This window comes from Oryx dammah, unplaced genomic scaffold, assembly GCF_014754425.2.
Source record: "Oryx dammah isolate SB20612 unplaced genomic scaffold, SCBI_Odam_1.1 HiC_scaffold_11, whole genome shotgun sequence".
NCBI classification, from domain to species: Eukaryota; Metazoa; Chordata; class Mammalia; order Artiodactyla; family Bovidae; genus Oryx; species Oryx dammah.
Genome location: NW_024070195.1, coordinates 30,675,416 through 30,694,695, shown reverse-complemented (window position 1 = coordinate 30,694,695; position 19,280 = coordinate 30,675,416). Strand labels below are relative to the sequence as shown.

The 19,280-nt window shown below is 42.7% G+C and overlaps 1 protein-coding gene and 1 non-coding gene across 4 annotated transcripts in view; one reads left to right on the top strand and one right to left on the bottom strand.

Annotated features, from left to right (window-relative positions):
- Positions 1–4,885: 4,885 nt before the first annotated feature.
- Positions 4,886–4,958, top strand: TRNAG-UCC. Its single transcript has one exon. It is a non-coding gene; the product is annotated as a tRNA-Gly (tRNA).
- A 13,713-nt stretch (positions 4,959–18,671) lies between these two features.
- The window catches only part of ADGRF1 (adhesion G protein-coupled receptor F1), a 47,638-nt gene continuing 47,029 nt past the window's right edge, over positions 18,672–19,280 (bottom strand). For all 3 annotated transcript variants that reach the window (XM_040249508.1, XM_040249507.1, XM_040249509.1), the window contains one exon: positions 18,672–18,890. In XM_040249508.1, coding sequence (XP_040105442.1) covers positions 18,802–18,890 — 89 coding nt within the window. In that variant the 3' untranslated portion in view covers positions 18,672–18,801. The remainder of the gene's footprint in view (positions 18,891–19,280) is intronic.

Here is a 19,280-nt window from a genome sequence, read left to right as displayed (position 1 = left end):
CACATGGAAGGGCCCCTATCCTGTAATACTGTCTATCCCCACAGGAGTCAAGGTACGAGGACATGACTCCAGGATTCATTACTCACCAGTCAAGCTGTGGAAGAGAACAGAAGAGGGCACTCAATACACCTGTGAGCCCCTGGGAGATCTCAGATACCTATTCAGAACTATTCAATGAGTGCCATTCTAATGAACACCCCCAGATTAAATTTCTGGGGATAAGAATTCTCAGGACAGCTCTAAAGAGCCAGCACAGCTTGGCAGGGGTTGTACTCCAAAACAGACAGGAGATAGAGCTCTTGATCCCTGAACAAGGAGGGACTTGAGCCATCTTGAATGAGATGTGGTGTTTCTGTGTAAATACCTCCAACCAAGTTAAAGAAAGTCTCACAATCCTCAAGAAAAACATTCAGACCCTACAGGATCTCAAAGAATGAGCTGGAGAGTTCTTGGAGTGGCTACAATCTCTCTTTGGGGGATTCTCCTGGTGATGGGGAATTTGGCGATGGCACCCCACTCTAGTACTCTTGCCTGGAAAATCCCATGGATAGAGGAGCCTGGTAGGCTGCAGTCCATGGGGTCGCTAAGAGTCAGATACGACTGAGCGACTTCACTTTCACTTTTCACTTTCATGCATTGGAGAAGGAAATGGCAGCCCACTCCAGTATTCTTGCCTGGAGAATCCCAGGGATGAGGGAGCCTGGTGGGCTGCCGTCTATGGGGTCACACAGAGTTCGTCACGACTGAAGTGACTCAGCAGCAGCAGCAGCAATGCCCCTGCTAGTACTTATTATCACCATATTGATGCTGCTTATGATTGCCCTGTATTATCAATTGTCTAACCCATTTTGTCTCTGCCCAGGTCAACAAGCTACAACATGCGGTGCCAATTCAACAAGGATATACAAAACTAAGGCTGACCATGGAAAATATCACTCACCCTTAGGTGGACACTGCTATAGGGACTCTGAGGCTTGAGACTAGCAAGAGGGGGAGGCCCAATGCCCCTTGCCATCCCATTTCAGCAGGAAGTAGCCAGAAAGACTTCAATGCCCCTATTCCCAAAGAATTGGGCCTTTTATCTCTTGAGAGGAGAATGTTAGGTAGTTAGAATAGGAAAAAGAAGTCCAGAATGGCGGTGGCTAAAAGATAAGGAAGGGAAAAGCCCTCGAAAATAGAACAAAGAAAGGCCTGAGGACCTGAGTGAGGACCTCGGGTAAAACAAACAGCTCTCCTAGCTAGCCCAATTTACACAGGGCAGGCCCAGGGGGAGGAGAAAAAACATATTAAAAGAGGAGCCAAATTTGGGCCAGGGGCCTCTCTTCTCTTTGCATCTTTTGGGTTGTCATGCCCTCATGCCTCAAGGATGTATTTTACTTTCTAAATAAAACTGAGCTGTAACATGGAGCTATAACACTGGTCCATCCAAGGGCTGTAATGCTGCTCCATCCATCGCTCCAAATTTTTCTTGCGACGAGACAAAACTGAGGAAATTACACACTTCCCTGACAGTTTCACAGTCATTCACCTGGGACTATTTCTGGTTTTGCCATTTGTTGCAGTGGAAAACAAATAGATAAAATGAAACAAAATAAAATATAAAACACAAGTTTATTTTCCTTCAAAGTAAATGATTGATTGAAAGGATAAGTTACAGCTTTTTAAAATAAATACAGGTATACATACATGTGCACCAAGAGGAAAATATCATAGCATCTGGAAAAAAGACTGTAAAAATACAGAAATAGACCTGCGATATCCTACTTGGGGAAATAAGATATCACTTCGCACTTTCCCTCATACACAAAATCTGCCTTAATGATTTTTGGTCTGAGGACCTAAAAGAATTGTCTTTGGCCTTGTCTTTAATGACAGTCACAGCTGCTATGTGTCACATCTAAGTTAGTTGTTTTTGATGCTGCCTTAGGTATTGTCTCAATTATTTTCATAACATCATTGTTATTGCTAAGTTAAAAAACAATCTCCACCTTTCTGCTCCATTCAAAGCCCGAGGGTGTGGGGGAAATCTGTCTACCTACCAGCCAGGCAGTGTGCGCGCGCACACACACACACACACAGGTCTACAGACCAAACAATCACCAAGAAGGAAATACATTTCATTTTGCCTAGTCCAGAAGGGCTTGGCAAACAATGGAGAGAACTGAGATGGGAAAATATCAAAATGCAGCTTGAAGTGTTGATTTGTGTGCTTAGAGGAAAAAAAAAAACAAACAGGGAGATGTGAGTGGCTCTGGATTCTGGTGGGTTGAGGTGAATAGACAGTCACGTGCAATGGATGAACTTTACTTTCCTCATCTCCTCCAGCCATATTTTCTTTCCCACATTCAGAGCTACTTTCTTCTTACTCCAAATTTACACATGAATAATACAGAAGACAAAATTCTTTTGGCCAGTGACTTCTTTGGTGATCCAGTGATTGAGAATCCACCTGCCACGGCAGGGGGCACAGGTTCAATCCCTGGTCCAGGAAGATTCCACATGCTGTGGGTCAATGAAGCCTATGAGCCACAGCTACCGAAGTCCGTATGCCTAGAGCCTGGGCTCAGCAGCAAGAGAAGCCTCGGCAACAAGCAGTTTGCTGGCTGGAACTAAGGAAAGCCCGTGCACAGAAACAAACACCCAGCACAGCCATAAATAAATAAATAAAATTTGAAAACAAACAGACAAACAACTGTTTGGGCCAGAGAGAGACCCATTATTCAAATTGCATGAAGAATGAGATGTCTGTGTATAAACAATGACTTAAGGCTAGCTTGTGAATTAGTAGGTTAGTACCAAGAAAATGCTCAGATGGTAAAGAATCTGCGTGCAATGCAGGAGACTCGGCTTCCATTCCTGGGTTGGAAAGATCCCCTGCATAAGGAAATGGCAAACCACACCAGTATTCTCGCCTGGAGAATTCCATGGACAGAGGAGTCTGGCGGTCTACAGTCCATGAGGTCCCAAAGAGTCAGGCACAACTGAGCAATTAACACACACACACTGAGAAAATTCAGGTCGTCTTCTGGTGGTTTCTTCTCTGTGTTTTTGACATCTGTGTAATCAATTAAATCTTTTTTTAGCTTTTATCTGATCACCTGGTTTTCCTATACGAAATTTTAACATAGCATAAAAGTTCTCTATAAAAATAAAGGCAAAGCTGACCTTTCCTCTTATCAGCCAAATGTAATACACACCACACACACTCATGAATGCACACACACACACACACACACACACATATACACAACCAATTTCTGGTAATCGATACCAGGAATTACAGCCTGGGTTTATTTTTAATTTTACAACTGTTTAATCTTTCCTTAGCATTTCTTAGCTCATTTAGGAAAATGTAAACCCTTACGGGTATATGTTGTGTGTTCGACTTCCTTTCCATCCTCCTCAGCACAACATTGCTAGGGCATAATAGGAATTCAGAATATGTTAAATAAATTTATAAATGCATGAGTAACTCAGAATATAACTCAATTATTAAATGCTTAAAAACAATGTATTTTATTCAGCAGAGTTGATTTACAATGTTGTGAAAGCTTTTAAATTAGCAAATAAAAAGATAAATTTGTTGGCGGGAAGATGAGAAAGAAAAGGTGTGTGTGTACATAGAATTATCATTCCAGCCCCCTTCAGGGCCTCCAGCACAATCTTCTGAATATTTGCTGTGATGACAATATCAGCAGCTTTGAGAAAGGTATGAATTTTTTGAGAAAATAAAATTCATCCAGACCCTTTTTTGTGGATATAAGCAGCCATGTAGAACAAGGGAATTTTTAATCTATTCACTCTGTATTTCATGTCTGGTTCAGTCTCATAGAGATTTTCCAAATTTCTTCTGTGAATTCTTGAAATAAATGTAGGCTGACAAGGGAGAATACATACATATATCAAGTGGATCTCTTTGGGGTGGAAGGCTAAAGCTTGAACGATGTATTCCAAAAGCAATGGTAATGTACTATAGGTGAGGGGCCAGAGGGGTGCAAGGACCCAGGGTACTGGGGAGTCAAAAATAAAATATGGAAAGGAATTTTTATATTCTATCTTACGAATGTTTATATTTGTATTAAATAAAAGTTAAAAGCAATTGCCGTTATTGATGTTTAGTTGCTAAGAGTTGTGTTTGACTCTTTTGTGCCCCCATTGACTGTAGCCCTCCAGTTTCCTCTGTCTATGCAATTTCCCAGGCAAGAATACTGGAGTGGTTTGCCATTTCCTTCTCCAGGAGATTTTCCTGACGTAAGGATCAAACTCATGTCTCCTGCTTGGCAGGCAGATTCTTTACCACTGAACCACCTGCCACATGGGAGGCTGGAGTTAGATTCCAGGCCCATGCAGCCATAGCATCCCCTTTGGGCTTTCTGGGTAGCTCAGCTGGTAAAGAATCCACCTGTTATTCAGGAGACCCTGGTTCAATTCCTGGATTGGGAAGTTCCCCTGGAGAAGGGATAGGCTACCCATTCCAGTGTTCCTGGGCTTCCTTGGTGGTTCAATCTGGGTTCGATCCCTGGGTTGGGAAGATCCCTTGGAGGAGGGTATGGGAACCCGCTCCAATATTCTTGCCTGGGGAATCCCCATGGACAGCAGAGCCTGGCAGGTTACAGTCCATGAGGTCACAAAGAGTCGGACACGACTGAGAAACTAAGCATAACTGGGAAGCCCTAAAAGTAATTATAGCTAATATTTATGAAGTACATACTATGTTCCAGGAATTTTGCTTCATGTGTTATTTCATTTAATTCCCATAACAACTCTGTAGGCAGATACTATCACTGCTTCAATTTTACCATTGAGCACACCGAGGCCTTAAAGGAAGGAAATATCACTTGCCGGAGGACACAGGGATAAATGCAAGACCTTCAGTACTGGGACTTCCCTGGTGGTCCAGTGGTTAAGATTCTGTGCTTCCAATGCAGGGGGCCCAGGTTCAGTCCCTGGTCAGGGAACTAGATTCCACATGCCTCAACTAAGACCTCGTGTGACCAAATAAGTTTTTTTTTAAAAAAAGAAGCATAGTGTAAACTCAGAGACCAGATTCCATACTTCTAGTCATCATACTCAACTTCCTCAAATAAATAAAAGTTAAGATTTCATTTTTGGAATCGAAGACTCAATCTTACTATGTTATAGTCACACCTCCTTTATTTCTTATGCTTGGTACTGGAAACGTACACTTTGGTTCAGTTAGACACTCAACCAAATGTCTATGACTGTATTACATAACCGCTCCCAGCACCTGCAACAACAGGATGAGGAAAATGTATACACACTGGAGGGGAGTGGAAGCAGAAAGGAAGAGAGGCCAGAAAAAGACATCTGAGCCCAGTGGCCAGTCTTCTTAAAGTGAAGAACAAAAGGCCAAGAGAGAAGCACTGGCAAGGGATTGTAATTTAGGAACCTGAGTATCCTGTTCATTTGGAGATGCCCTAAGCAGAAGTTGTGGTAATGCTTTGTATATGTTTAAAGTCTATTTTTTTTTTATTAACAAGGGAAACATAATTCACATTTCTTTCGGTTAGTGAGTCTTCAGGAGTCTTCCTTGTAAAAGCCTTCTTTGGCCTGGGCTATTTTTCTTCCTAATTGTCAGGATCCTTAAACTTTTCTATAGGATAATGAAGAAGAAAGAGAAATATACATCCAGGGTCCCTTTCTCCTTCATAACTGGCCATAGCCGTTCTTCTCAGCTTTAAACAGGTATTTTCAAAGCGACCTCGATTGAATACTCCAATATGAATGTTCTACTTGACTAAATCTCTGGCGCACTGACCTTCATACCCTTGAAAATTGGGTTTATTTTTCCAAAGAAAAGGAAGAAGACAAAAGAAAATGTACTGACCTCCTTCCTATAGCATTCAGGAATTAAATAAGCTGCTTTAATTTACTTACAATAGGTGATTGTCATCTTTCCCATTTTAAACAAATAATCAGAGAAAAGATATTGATACTGACCACCTATCCAATGTGGTGAGTACCCAGGACTGAGATATGAACCCTTGTCTCTGGCCCCTAAAGACTGTAGCTATCCCCTACGTGCACTGCTTTGGGGTCAGTGACAGTATCATATAGAATTCATGCTGCTTTCTTATTAGCATCAGCATTATAAATGTTAGTAATAACCAATATTTGCTGAAGGTTTACCAAACACCGGACAGTATGCTGAGAGTTTTCAAATTTCTCTCATGAACTCCTAACAACAACTTTGCAAAGAGTTGTTATACTTTGCTTGCAGATGAAGTAAGTGGTGTTTGGTAATGGAACCAAGTTAACACAGTAAGTGTTGGAGCCAGGCCTCAACCCCCTTTTTCTTCCTTAACAGTTATGGATTGTTGTGCAGAATATGGCCATCCAGCACTAACACCTGTTCACACCAGTACCAATATTGCCTTGATTCCTGAGGCTTGTGAAAGTGTCGACAAGAAAAGGAAACAAACAAACAGAAAACTCCCACACTAACCTCCTGAACAGGGCAAGGTTTATTCAGATCCTAATCTCCTGCCCTCAGCCTGGAACATTCCCTCTCGGAGTTCTCTAAGTCAGTGGGTCCCAAATTTGAGTGTGCATCAGAGTCCCTGAATTTGTTGTTCAGTCACTAAGTCGTGTCCAACTCTTCGTGACCTCATGGACAGTAGCACACCAGACTTCCTTGTCCTTCACTATCTTCCAGCTGCTGCTGCTGCTGCTAAGTCGCTTCAGTCGTGTCCGACTCTGTGTGACCCCATAGACGGCAGCCCACCAGGCTCCCTCGTCCCTGGGATTCTCCAGGCAAGAACACTGGAGTGGGTTGCCATTTCCTTCTCCAATGCATGCAAGTGAAAAGTGAAAGTGAAGTCGCTCAGTCGTGTCCAACTCTCAGCGACCCCATGGACTGCAGCCCACCAGGCTCCTCCGTCCATGGGGTTTTCCAGGCAAGAGCACTGGAGTGGGGTGCCACTGTTTGCTCAACCATCTCATCCTCTGCCAAACCCTTCTCCTTCTGCCAATCTTTCCCAGCATCAGGTTCTTTTCCCCAGGAGGCCTTCTTACAACAGAGGTCCGTGGGATCCACTCCAGAGTTTCTGATTTAGGAGGTCTGGAGTGGGGCCTACAAATTGTCATTTCTGACAATCTCCAGACATGCTGATGTTGCTGGTTGGGACTATAGTTTGGGCATCATTGCTCTAGTCTAAATGAAAGTGGGCAGGTGCACAGCATGTTTGCAGAATTTAATACGTAAACTGTTGTTAACATAAATTCTGGAAGTGATTTCATGAATACAGCTTATTTTTAAATAAAGCTTGATGCGGAAGGGCTGTATAACATTCCCATCATCAGGTGATGTAGAGGACAGGCAGGGCTGTCTGCCCCAACCCAGTCTACTTCAGGAAAACAAAGTCATGTTATCACCAGCAGCAGGCAAAGCTTTCATGCCACAAAGAGTTGTCCTTGGCAGTGCCCGGCCGTGTGTTGTCATGGAATCCACAGCCACCTCACTGTGCCCCGTTGGGGGACATGGCTGAGATCTAAGAACCAGGAAACCTTATCCACAAAACCAATGTGTCCCTTGGCAGCACATCACACTGGGGCGCTCCTCTGCTCTGGTTTCAAGTATCAGGTCAGAATTCCAGAGGGGTGTTGCCTCCCATCTGGTTGGCATAAATGTAGCTGTTGGCAATGCTTTATCTGTGATTCCTAGCCAGCAAGATAAAGTCATGCCAAACCCACATGGTATTCTTTGGTGATAAATTTCTTTTCTCCCAAGGTGTTACCTATGCAGAGGCACAGAATCAGAGAAAGTCAGGACTGGATGGGATCTCTGAGCTTATCTCATGAATGCAGAACTGTGGTTTTACTGATGGGAAATTGACCTGCAGAGAAATGATGGAGGTAAACTAGTGTGCAAGCGTGCATGCTCAATTGTGTCTGACTCTTCACAACCCCACAGACTGTAGCCCGCCAGGCTCCTCTGTCAAAGGAATTCTCCAGGCAATAATACTGGAGTGCCTTGCTATTTCCTACTCCAGGAGCTCTTCCCCACCCAGGGACTGAACTCGAGTCTCCTGTATCCCCTGCATTGGTAGGTGAGTTCTTTACCACTACACCACCTGAGGGTGAGCCAAAGGACTCCATCCGAAAGCAAATTCTCTACATTATCCCCACGGAGCCCATTAAGGATATGTACCTGGGCACATTTTTTTAGGATCAAGCCAGGTGAAATGGGGACCAATTACAAAAGAATTTGTGGTCATCAGTGGGGCTCTTCCCCCATCATTTGTCCTCTTCTCAAGTTCTAACCCTTCCCTGACCTTGCCTGGGTTATCTGGAGAATCTGGAGTCAAGTCTGGAAAAATTACTTCATGGTACAGACTCAGAGTCCTGGTATTTATCCCAAAGCAATAAATCTTTATTCTCAGAATATTAGGAATGGTTGCTGCTTGCATGGAGTAAAGCTGGGAGGCTTTCTGAATATGGAAATGACAACCCACTCTAGTATTCTTGCCTGGATAATCCCATGGACAGAGGAGCCTGGTGGGCCCCATGGGGTCACAAAGAGTGGAGTGCTCTGGACCCCTTCTTAGGCATGCAAATTACCTAAACTCTGAGTCCCAGCTTCATCTGTAGAAGGGGGAAAATAATATGCAACTTACTGTGTCATTTTTAGGATCAAAGGGTGTGATCTATGCTGAGTCTGGCACAGAAACTGGAATCCCAAGGGCCTTGGTCCCTTCTATTCCCTCTCCTATCTTTTCTTTCAAAACCCATTGTGTGCTAGTGTAATTGGGAAGAATAAACGTGACTCCACATTGGATCTGCTTCTTTTACTTTAAATTTTGTATTCTATTGCTTTTCCTTCTTTCCCCAGGGGAGGTGCAACATTCCTGGAGGTACTGCAATACCAGATTGATACATGGAGTGGACAGAGAAAGCTATTGCTTTTGCTACAAGCTAAGAATGATGCTAAAGCTGAAACTCCAGTACTTTGGCCACCTCATGCGAAGAGTTGACTCCTTGGAGAAGACTCTGATGCTGGGAGGGATTGGGGGCAGGAGGAAAAGGGGACGACAGAGGATGAGATGGCTGGATGGCATCGCCGACTCAATGGACGTGAGTTTGAGTGAACTCCGGGAGTTGGTGATGGACAGGGAGGCCTGGCGTGCTGCGATTCTTGGGGTCGCAAAGAGTCGGACACGACTGAGCGACTGAACTGAACTGAATCACTAATGGGCTGTTGCCTAAGACTTAAAGTATACATAATGGCCCATCGGGGGGAGCCCTGCCTCCCCTGCCTGAGCAGTAAGCTAAAATGCCTTTGTTTAGCTAATAAGAAACGTCCTGACCAGTGAAAGAAAGTGTTAGCGTTAGTTGCTCAGTCCTGTTCAGCTCTTTGAGACCCCATGGACTGTAGCCTGCCAGCTCCTCTGTCATGGGATTTCCTAGGCAAGAATACTGGAGTGGATTGCGATTTCCTTCTCCAGGGGATCTTCCAACCCAGGGACTGAATGCAGGTCTCCTGCACTGCAGGCAGATTCTTTACTATCTGAGCCACCAGGGAAGCCCTTAGCCCACTTACAAATAGTTGCAGAAAAAGAGAAATGAACGCATCTCTTGAAGTCTGATTGGAACCAGGAAATATTTACAATGTACCACTTTTTTTAGGGTTTCCCTAGTAGCTCAGACAGTAAAGCATCTGACTGCAATGCAGGAGACCTGGGTTCAATCCCTGGATTGGAAGACCCCCTGGAGAAGGAAATGGCAACCCACTCCAGTATTCTTGCCTGGAGAATCCCATGGACAGAGGAACCTGATGGGCTACAATCCACGGCGTCACAAAGAGTCAGACACGACTGATCGACTAGCACACATACACACCACCTTTTTCACTTGACATCTTCATGTTCTTGTCTTGGCTCCTTAAAAGAAACTAGCATCCAAATCTGGGCAAGATGGTGTTTTGGAACACTAGTCCACCATCTTCATCTGCTAGCTTTCCAAATAAAGTCTCCGTTGCTTACCCCAACACTTCATCTCTGGATTTACTGGCCTGTCATGGGGCCAGCAGCAGGAGCTTGGAGTGGGTGACACAAAGGCAAGCCCTGGCAGCCAGTGCAGGGCTGAAGAGCAAACTGTAAGCAGCCTTGATCTTTCCTGATAAATCTTTGAGGACTTAGCAAATCTTTGCTCTGAATGAAGTCACTATTTTATGTTTTTGTTTTGTTTCCTCCGCTCCTATGACCTTGGGTACAAAATGGAATCTGTGGAGTTGGGGTAACTTGTCCATGGAAGTTCACGTGTGACAAGACTGCAGACAATCTGCCAAACTGTTTTCTCCCAAAGTAAACAATGAATGTGAAAGTCTAGGAATATTCGCAATCCATTTGGCACCACGCATTTGAATTAACTCTGCATTTTCCTAAATTAGGGCTTCCCCGGTGGCTCAGTGGCAAAGAATCCGCCTGCTGATACAGGAGATACAGGATATGCGGGTTCAATCCCTGGGTCGGGACGATCCCCTGGAGTAGGAAATGGCAGCCCACTCCAGGACTCTTGCCTGGAAAATCAAATCGTACGGACAGAGGAGCCTGGTGGGCTACAGTCCGTGGTGTTGCGAAGAGTCGGCTGACTGAGCATAAGGACCTCTCCTTTTCCTAAGATACCCAATGTACATCCTTTGAGACAACTCACCTTTAAATAAAACACTGGTTTTCTAGCAAGTGAAAATCACCTGCCAACCATGGCTAATTTCTCCTTTTGCTTAAAAGCAACTTCTAACTCTTTGCCAGCACCCTTGGGCATAAATCCAGGAAACAGGTTTTGTTTCCTAGTCCCAAACAGAGCTATTATGCTCTTAGTTCCCTAATCTCTTTTACTAGACAAAACACAGCAGCAACACTGTAAATTGTTCCTAATTAGAGTAGTTGGATTAAAATGCCTTTCATCTCCCTAGATTCCAGGCTGGCTCTCAGGTATATTTAAGCATTGAGCAATTTGTCCAGAGCTTATTTTTTGGTCAGAGCCCGCCCCCTGAAGTTTAATAAAAGTAAGTACAGCACAGCTCTGCTGCCTTCTTAACAAAAGGCAAACTGTCTTTCCCCATAAAAACCATTTAGAAAGAAATAGATTTGGGGCTTTTGAAAATCTATATCTGGCTAGGATCTAGAAAGATTCGACAAAATGACCATCCTTCAGCCCCTTCATTTGTTTGGAAGCATCAGAAAAACAGGGGGGAAAATTCATCTTTCTGAAATAACTAGTTGCAGATCTGTAAAGAGCTTATCCAACATGAGGCATGACAACATCTAAACGCAATTCCATTCTCTGTATTCAATGTGAAACTTTCCACTAGTGAAATTTCTTACTTGAAATGCTCATTATATTCATGTATTAATAATCTTCATATTCAAACTGGAATAGGCAAGTCAGGCTCTTTATCTTTCTTGACTCTGAACAGTAATTAACCCAGTTGCTTCCTCAAAATCCTCTTGAAATGCTTTTCTTTGCTTCTGGATCTCATTCTCTTGGTTTCCCTCCTACTTCACAGGCTACCCTTCTCCTTCCTCTTTACTGAATCCTCTTCCTCTCCCTACTTCTAAATGATGGGACACCTTCAGAGCTCAATGCCTGGACCTCATCACTTCTTTCCCCATACCTGCTAGTTGATCTCCTCTGGTCCCATCATCTCTAAGCTGAGGACTCTAAGAGTGCATTTCCAGCCCAGACCCTCCCTTGAACCATACGCTGGTATACCAAGTGACCTACTGGACAAATTGAAGCTCTCATAGGCGTCTCCAAGACCTGAAGCAGCTGACCAAGGCTACATAAGCTTGTGGCCAAGCAAGTCAATCAAGGTGACTTCTAACTTCAGAAGTCACCACACTATCTCTAATCACACACACACACACACACACACACACACACACTTGCATTTAACCAAAGTCACATGATATGGTTTCAAGAGTCAAATAACTCTATAATTTCCTAATTCTTGGAGATCAACTCTTTTTAAATTAATTATTTATCTTTGGCTGTGCTGGGTCTTCATTGCTGTGCTCGGGCTTCCTCCAGCTGTGGCAAGCGGGGGATGCTCTCTAGTTGCGGCGCACAGGCTCAAGAGTGTGTGGGCCTCAGTAGTTCAGTAGTTGTGGCACATGGGTCTAGTTGCCTCACAGCATGTGGAATCTTCCCGGACCAAAGATTGAACTCATGTCTCCTGAATTGGCAGGCGGATTCCTAACCACTGAATTACCAGGGAAGTCCCTGAGATCAACTCTTTTAACTCATTTACTTGAGTCTTTTGATATTTATTTCTGTGTTTCTAAATAACGTGCTTGCATTGTTACTCCTTGGTTTCTCAATTTTATTGATTTCCAGAAACAAAAATTAAAATTTAGATCTCTTTACCCATCCCCCCAAATATACCTCCTATTCTCTACCTTCCCAGGATATTGTTATCATTTGAGTTATAGCAAAATCATTTCACTTTATTGGCACTCTGCGTGCTCTATTTATAGCTGAGGCAGGTAGTATGTTTAATTGTTTTTCCTTTTAGGCACAATATTTTATCTCTCTTAGATGTGACTTTTTTCAGTTGCTTGGATTTCTGTGTTCTTATGAAAAATCCATCCCCAACCCATCTCACGATATGTAAGTCTCTTCTAAATAACCACTCAAGTATATCAGGTATCCTACCATTTTCACCTTGTTGAGCAATTTCCCCTGAAGATCCAGCCTGGACCCGTCCCCCCAGCTGTTGTCTGGCTAGCAGCTCTCTTTACTGCAACCCTAGAAGTTCCTTCTCTCTCTTCTACTGAATCTTGTATTCTAAGTCTTCCTCTTTCTGGGTTTATTGCCTCTTTCTGAATTTATTTGGTCTCTTTTCATTTATCATGCTGGGCATTCATTCAGCCATTCCAGTAGAGAAACTCATGTCTCTAAGTGAAAAAAGCTGTTTTCTATTTGCTTCCCTAATGATACCCTTCCTTTTGTTCCTCTACACTTTCTTTCTGAAAATCCAGTTATCCAAATGGTGAAACTCTGGGTCTAGTCCTCTAATTTTTTTCTCTTTCATTTTGCATCTTTTTCTTTTATTTCTATTTCCCAAGTCATTGCCTCAACTTTATCTTCCATCACCTCAATTGAAATATATCAGTAGTTATATTATTCTATCTTTAGTTCCAAAGCTTCTTTCTGTGGCCCCAATATTCCTTCTTATGGCATCCTACTCATAAAGGCAATGTTCTGTTGGAGGGTATTGATCCCTGCCCTTCCTCTCTTCCTAGTTGTGTTTTTTCTCCCAAGTTGCCTTTTTTAGTTTTCTCCTTCATCTTCTAGTCAAGTCCATAAACTGGATTCTAAGTGACACCATACTGACTCTTCCTATAGTCTTTTTGTTTGTTTGTTTCTGCATTTAATATTGGGGGCTTTCCTAGACAGCCTAGTGAGCTGTCATCTAGTGGGCACACATCTCTTAGCCAGGATAGATTCTACCACAAAGGCGTATGGGTAGAGCATCCCTTGACATTACTTCCCCTTTGACCTCCTTTGACCTCCAAGGAGCCTTTCTGTGCCCATGTGGTCAGGGAGGTCTCCTGCCTTTGGGAATGAGAAATACGTGGTCTGTCTAGGGCCCAGCCTCCCCCCTTAATTGTCCTACTATTTTCGCCTTGGAGTTTCAGTCCATAGGAGATGAATGTCCAGTTGTTTTATGGGGGGGAGGGGCATCTACCTCCTATCTCAATATCCCCATATAGTCTATTGCTAGGATGGAGAAAGAGGTGATTACTTGACTTCTTGGGGTGACGGAGGCATCTGAGAGTCTGTTTCCTAAGTTGGCTTTGAACCACATGTATGGTTTAGGCCCAGACTCACTTCACTTCTTAAGGAAATTGATGCTGCCAAGTCTTGAGTCTCTTGAGAAATTTTGCAGGATAAATCAGGTTGCCCCTTGGTTTTCTCCAAGACCAAGTGAAGTCGCTCAGTCGTGTCTGACTCTTTGCGACCCCATGGACTGTAGCCTACCATGCTCCTCCATCCATGGGATTTTCTAGGCAAGAGTACTGGAGTGGGTTGCCATTTCCTTCTCCAGAGGATCTTCCCAACCCAGGGATAGAACCAGGGTCTCCTGAATTGTAGGTAGATGCTTTACCATCTGAGCCACAAGGGAAGTGCTGCTGCTGCTGGCTTAATATTTAGCTTTCTTAGGCTAGCTAAGTCAGTTTGCACTCATCCCACCTGCTTTCCAAAGTTCTATTGTTAGTCTTTCCTCTCTTACTCTTTATTCTTGGGAGTTCATGTCTATGACCACAGATAATCCCTTTCTCCTGCTCTTCACACCTTCAGAAATTCCCTTCCCTTGAGTGTAGACAGAACCTGTAATTCACTTCTAGCTGATAGAATATGACAACAGTTATAGGATGTCACTCCCCTGATAACTTATATTGTACAAGACTCTGTCTTAAAAGCATACTGAAATAAGAGACTCTCCTTTCAGGCTCAATGATGTAAGGTGGCCTTGTAGGAAAATCCCCATGGGAGGGATGTCTAGGTGACCTCTGGGGTACAAGATACCCTCTGGCCAATAGTTAGCAAAAAGTCAATGTTCTCATTCACACAGTTGCAGGGAAATAAATTCTGCCAATAAACTGAATGAGTTGGAAATGAATTCTTCCCCAGTTGAGCATCCAGATGAAAATGAAAACCAGGTAGCTCCTTCACAACAATCTGTAAGACCCTGAGCAGAAGACCCAGTTAAACTGTGCCTGGTTTCCCAAGTCAGGAGACTATGAGATCATAAATTCATGTTGCTTTAAACCCCTAAGTTTGTGGCAGTTTTTTATACATAAAAACTGTTCTAATGTCTTTCTCTTTTTTAAATTCTAATTTTTTTTTTTTTAGTTTCTTTATTTTTTGGCTGTACCACACAGCATGTGGGATCTTAGTTCCCTAACCACGAATTGAACTTGTGCCCTCTGCATTGGAAGGTAGATTCTTAACCATTGGGCCACTAGGGAAGTTCCTTAAGTTCTTTTATCGTTGTTTCAGTTGCATACTGGAAGGAAGCTGAGGTGAATGTGTGTGTAATCAGTGAGTTAGATAACAATGGCACATGGTATGTGACCTGACACACTTTTAAAAGACCCTAATTTCAGTTAAAATAGGCAAGTAAACATTTCTAGCTACTTGCTATGGGCTGAATAGTATTCCTTCAAAATTCCTATGTTGAAGCCCTAACCTCCAATGTGGTTATTTGGAGAAAAGGTTAGTAGGGAAGTAATTAATTCCAAAGAAAGGCAATGCCAAAGAATCCTCAAACTACCGCACAATTGTACTCATCTCATATGTTAGTAAAGTAATGCTCAAAATTCTCCAAGCCAGGCTTCAGCAATATGTGAACCATGAACTTCCTGATGTTCAAGCTGGTTTTAGAAAAGGCAGAGGAACAAGAGATCAAATTAGCAACATCCCCGGATCACGGAAAAAGCAAAAGAGTTCCAGAAAAACATCTATTTCTGCTTTATTGACTATGCCAAAGCCTTTGACTGTGTGGATCACAATAAACTGTGGAAAATTCTGAGAGAGATAGGAATACCAGACCACCTAACCTGCCTCTTGAGAAATCTGTATGCAGGTCAGGAAGCAACAGTTAGAACTGGACATGGAAAAACAGACTGGTTCCAAATAGAAAAGGAGTATGTCAAGGCTATATATTGTCACCCTGCTTCTTTAACTTATATGCAGAGTACATCATGAGAAACGCTGGACTAGAAGAAACACAAGCTGGAATCAAGATTGCCGGGAGAAATATCAATAACTTCAGATATGCAGATGACACCACCCTTATGGCAGACAGTGAAGAGGAGCTAAAAAGCCTCTTGATGAAAGTGAAAGAGGAAAGTGAAAAAGTTGGCTTAAAGCTCAACATTCAGAAAATGAAGACCATGGCATCCGGTCCCATCACTTCATGGGAAATAGATGGGGAAACAGTGGAAACAGTGTCAGACTTTATTTTGGGGGGCTCCAAAATCACTGCAGATGGTGATTGCAGCCATGAAATTAAAAGATGCTTACTCTTTGGAAGAAAAGCAATGACCAACCTAGATAGCATATTCAAAAGCAGAGACATTACTTTGCCGACTAAGGTCCGTCTAGTCAAGGCTATGGTTTTCCCAGTGGTCATGTATGGATGTGAGAGTTGGACTGTGAAGAAGGCTGAGAGCTGAAGAATTGATGCTTTTGAACTGTGGTGTTGGAGAAGACTCTTGAGAGTCCCCTGGACTGCAAGGAGATCCAACCAGTCCATTCTGAAGGAGATCAGCCCTGGGATTTCTTTGGAAGGAATGATGCTAAAGCGGAAACTCCAGTACTTTGGCCACCTCATGCGAAGAGTTGACTGACTGGAAAAGACTCTGATGCTGGGAGGGATTGGGGGCAGGAGAAGGGGACGACAGAGGATGAGATGGCTGGATGGCATCACGGACTCGATGGACGTGAGTCTGAGTGAACTCTGGGAGTTGGTGATGGACAGGGAGACCTGGTGTGCTGCTACTCATGGGGTCTCAAAGAGTCAGACATGACTGAGCAACTGAACTGAACTGAACTGAACTGAATTAAGGTGGAACAAGCTGATAAGGGTGGGGCCCTAATCTGATAAGATCTGTGTCCTTATAAGAAGAGGAGGAGGCACCAGAGAGCTCTATTTGCATGTGATAAAGAAGAGGCCATGTGAGGACACAGACAAGACAGAAGAGCAGTCTGACCAGAAGACAAGTCTGACGGCACGTTCAACTTGGACTTCACAGCCCCAGGACCGTGAGAAAATACATTTCAGTTGTCTAAACCACAAGTCTGGGATGTTCTATTACAGCAGTCTGAGCTGACTAATATATTCCTACAGATAGCTGTAAATATGGACATGATTTGCTTTCATAATCACAAACTGCTGGGTCTTAGGACATCAGCTGCTGCGGCTAAGTCACTTCAGTCATGTCTGACTCTGTGTGACCCCACAGACGGCAGCCCACCAGGCTTCCCCGTCCCTGGGATTCTCCAGGCAAGAACACTGGAGCGGGTTGCCATATCAGGGCTATGTGTAAAGCAGTGGCTAGAAGAGGCCTGAGCTCCCTTGCAGACCAAGCAGTCTAGGATTCTAAGTACAATTAAATAAACAATGTCAATCTGGCTAGACTGACTTACATAACCCCTCTCTTAATATAATTCAACTTCTATAACTTCTATCCAGACACAGCCATTTGCCCTGCTCACATGATCTCACCTCTCTGTGCCTTAGTTTCAGCTGCTATAAAACAGGGATAATAATATTCCCCCCTCTCAGGCTTATTGTGAAGATTACATGAGATAATAAACTCAAAGCAGATACATGTATGTATGGCTGAGTCCCTTTGCTGTTCACTTGAAACTGTCACGACATTATTTTTTAATTGGCTCCATCCCAACACAAAATTAAAAAGGTATTTAAAATAAATAAATAAAAAATAAATAGAATAGAGCCTGACACATCGTGAGTGCATATACATCTTGCTTCTTCTTTTTTGATTTCTTACCATCGCCATCAGCATCATTATCATGGCTACTGCTACTGAAAGGAGTGGATACTTGCTTTAAGAAATACCGCTGCAGATTTTTTAGGAAACTCTGGAAGCAAGGATGACTCAAAGGGCTTAGTTCTTCCGGGCTCTGTGGTCAGGGCTGAAATTCAGGTGAGCCCAAAGTGATAGCAGTATGGAAGGGAAATGTCACTTCCTAGAGTGTCTTTACCTGCTGCCTTATTATCTCATCCAAAAGTAGCGCCAACTATACATGTAAGTAACTTCCAGTAAATGCCTACTGTATTATGAAAGAAAACCTGGGTGCTTTAAGGTTTTCCTGAAAACCGACAATCAAATTCTCCCTCACTTTGCCTCTGACATAGAGAGAATTCTGGGAGGAAGAAATAAAGAAGTTAACCTCACAAGGCTTGACCAGGATTGCAGGTAATTTTCAAGGCTGTTACAGGGCTGTAGAAATCAACTAGGAACCAAAGCCCTAAAGTGCCCAATACCCTTTTAGGGTCATCGCAATGTTTGGGAAGTCACTTGACCTGTCCAAGCCTAAGTTTCCTCATCCCTTCATTCTGTCTGCCCAGACTCCTCAGGTCACTGGAATGGGACCAGATGAAAGTTCTTTGTAAACTGACAAATACTGCATTATATATATATATATCATATGATATATATATTTGAAATCACATTGTTATTGTTTCTAAGTCATGGCTACAAAGCTGTCTGAAATGGACACTTTCCATTTTGCTTCTGAGTAACCTTCAAACTTCAGTAACTGAATCTAAAAAACAAGAACAAACATAAAATTTGACTGGAAATTGGGGAAGAAAATGCCTTTTCTAGGAAATTTCACCAGTGATTTTTTTATAAGAAAGTAAACATAGTCCATCAATGTATTTAAAGTGATTTCATGACATTTCCTTATTCCAATTCAGATAATTGGAAATGTCACATGCATAATGCTAATTTATGAAAAAGGAAACCACAGTTTGTGGCAGTGAGAAGCAAGTACAACTGACAAAATTTCTGACACAAAATTAATCTTCTGCATTTATGAAGCAATTCCTTTAAATCAAACCGTACGGAAGTAAATCTCTCCATTTAATTGAAGATAAAAGATGGTGGTCATGAAGCTGCTGAAAACTCTTTATTTTATTTCCAGATTTTTAAATCAGAAAATTCCATTGAATATCATTTCTTCACTGACATTGAGCTCTGAATGTCGATTTACTTAAAAAAAAAAAAATTATCCTTGATTTTAGGATTCCCCGCTTTGTTCAGCTGATGAAAACTGAGTTAGCATGATGTCATGTGAGGATTCTCCAGTATAAGAAAATACATAGAGGCCTAAAAGAGGAAAAAGAGGATAAGAATTATTGCTGTTATGTTGGAACAAGCTAAGATCAAAATTAGAGTAAGCCTATGCAATTCTTTACAATTCTGGACAGACTCATGAAGAACTTAGGGTACACAGCATTTTATTAATGCCATCAAAGCTTATATCTCTCATATTTCTCTCATTTGAGAAGAGAAACCCCACATTTTCAGATCCTGGGGAATGAGATAAAGGTTTGAGACCACTGAATATTACTGCTGGAAGGAACCTTAGTGGTCTCTTAGTTTTTCATTTTACTGATGAGGAATCAATGTCCAAAAAGGTAAAGAGATTTATTAAAAGCCCTCAGGCCGATTTTGGTGCAACTTTTGTCATGTATAGCTACGCATTCCTTTATTTTA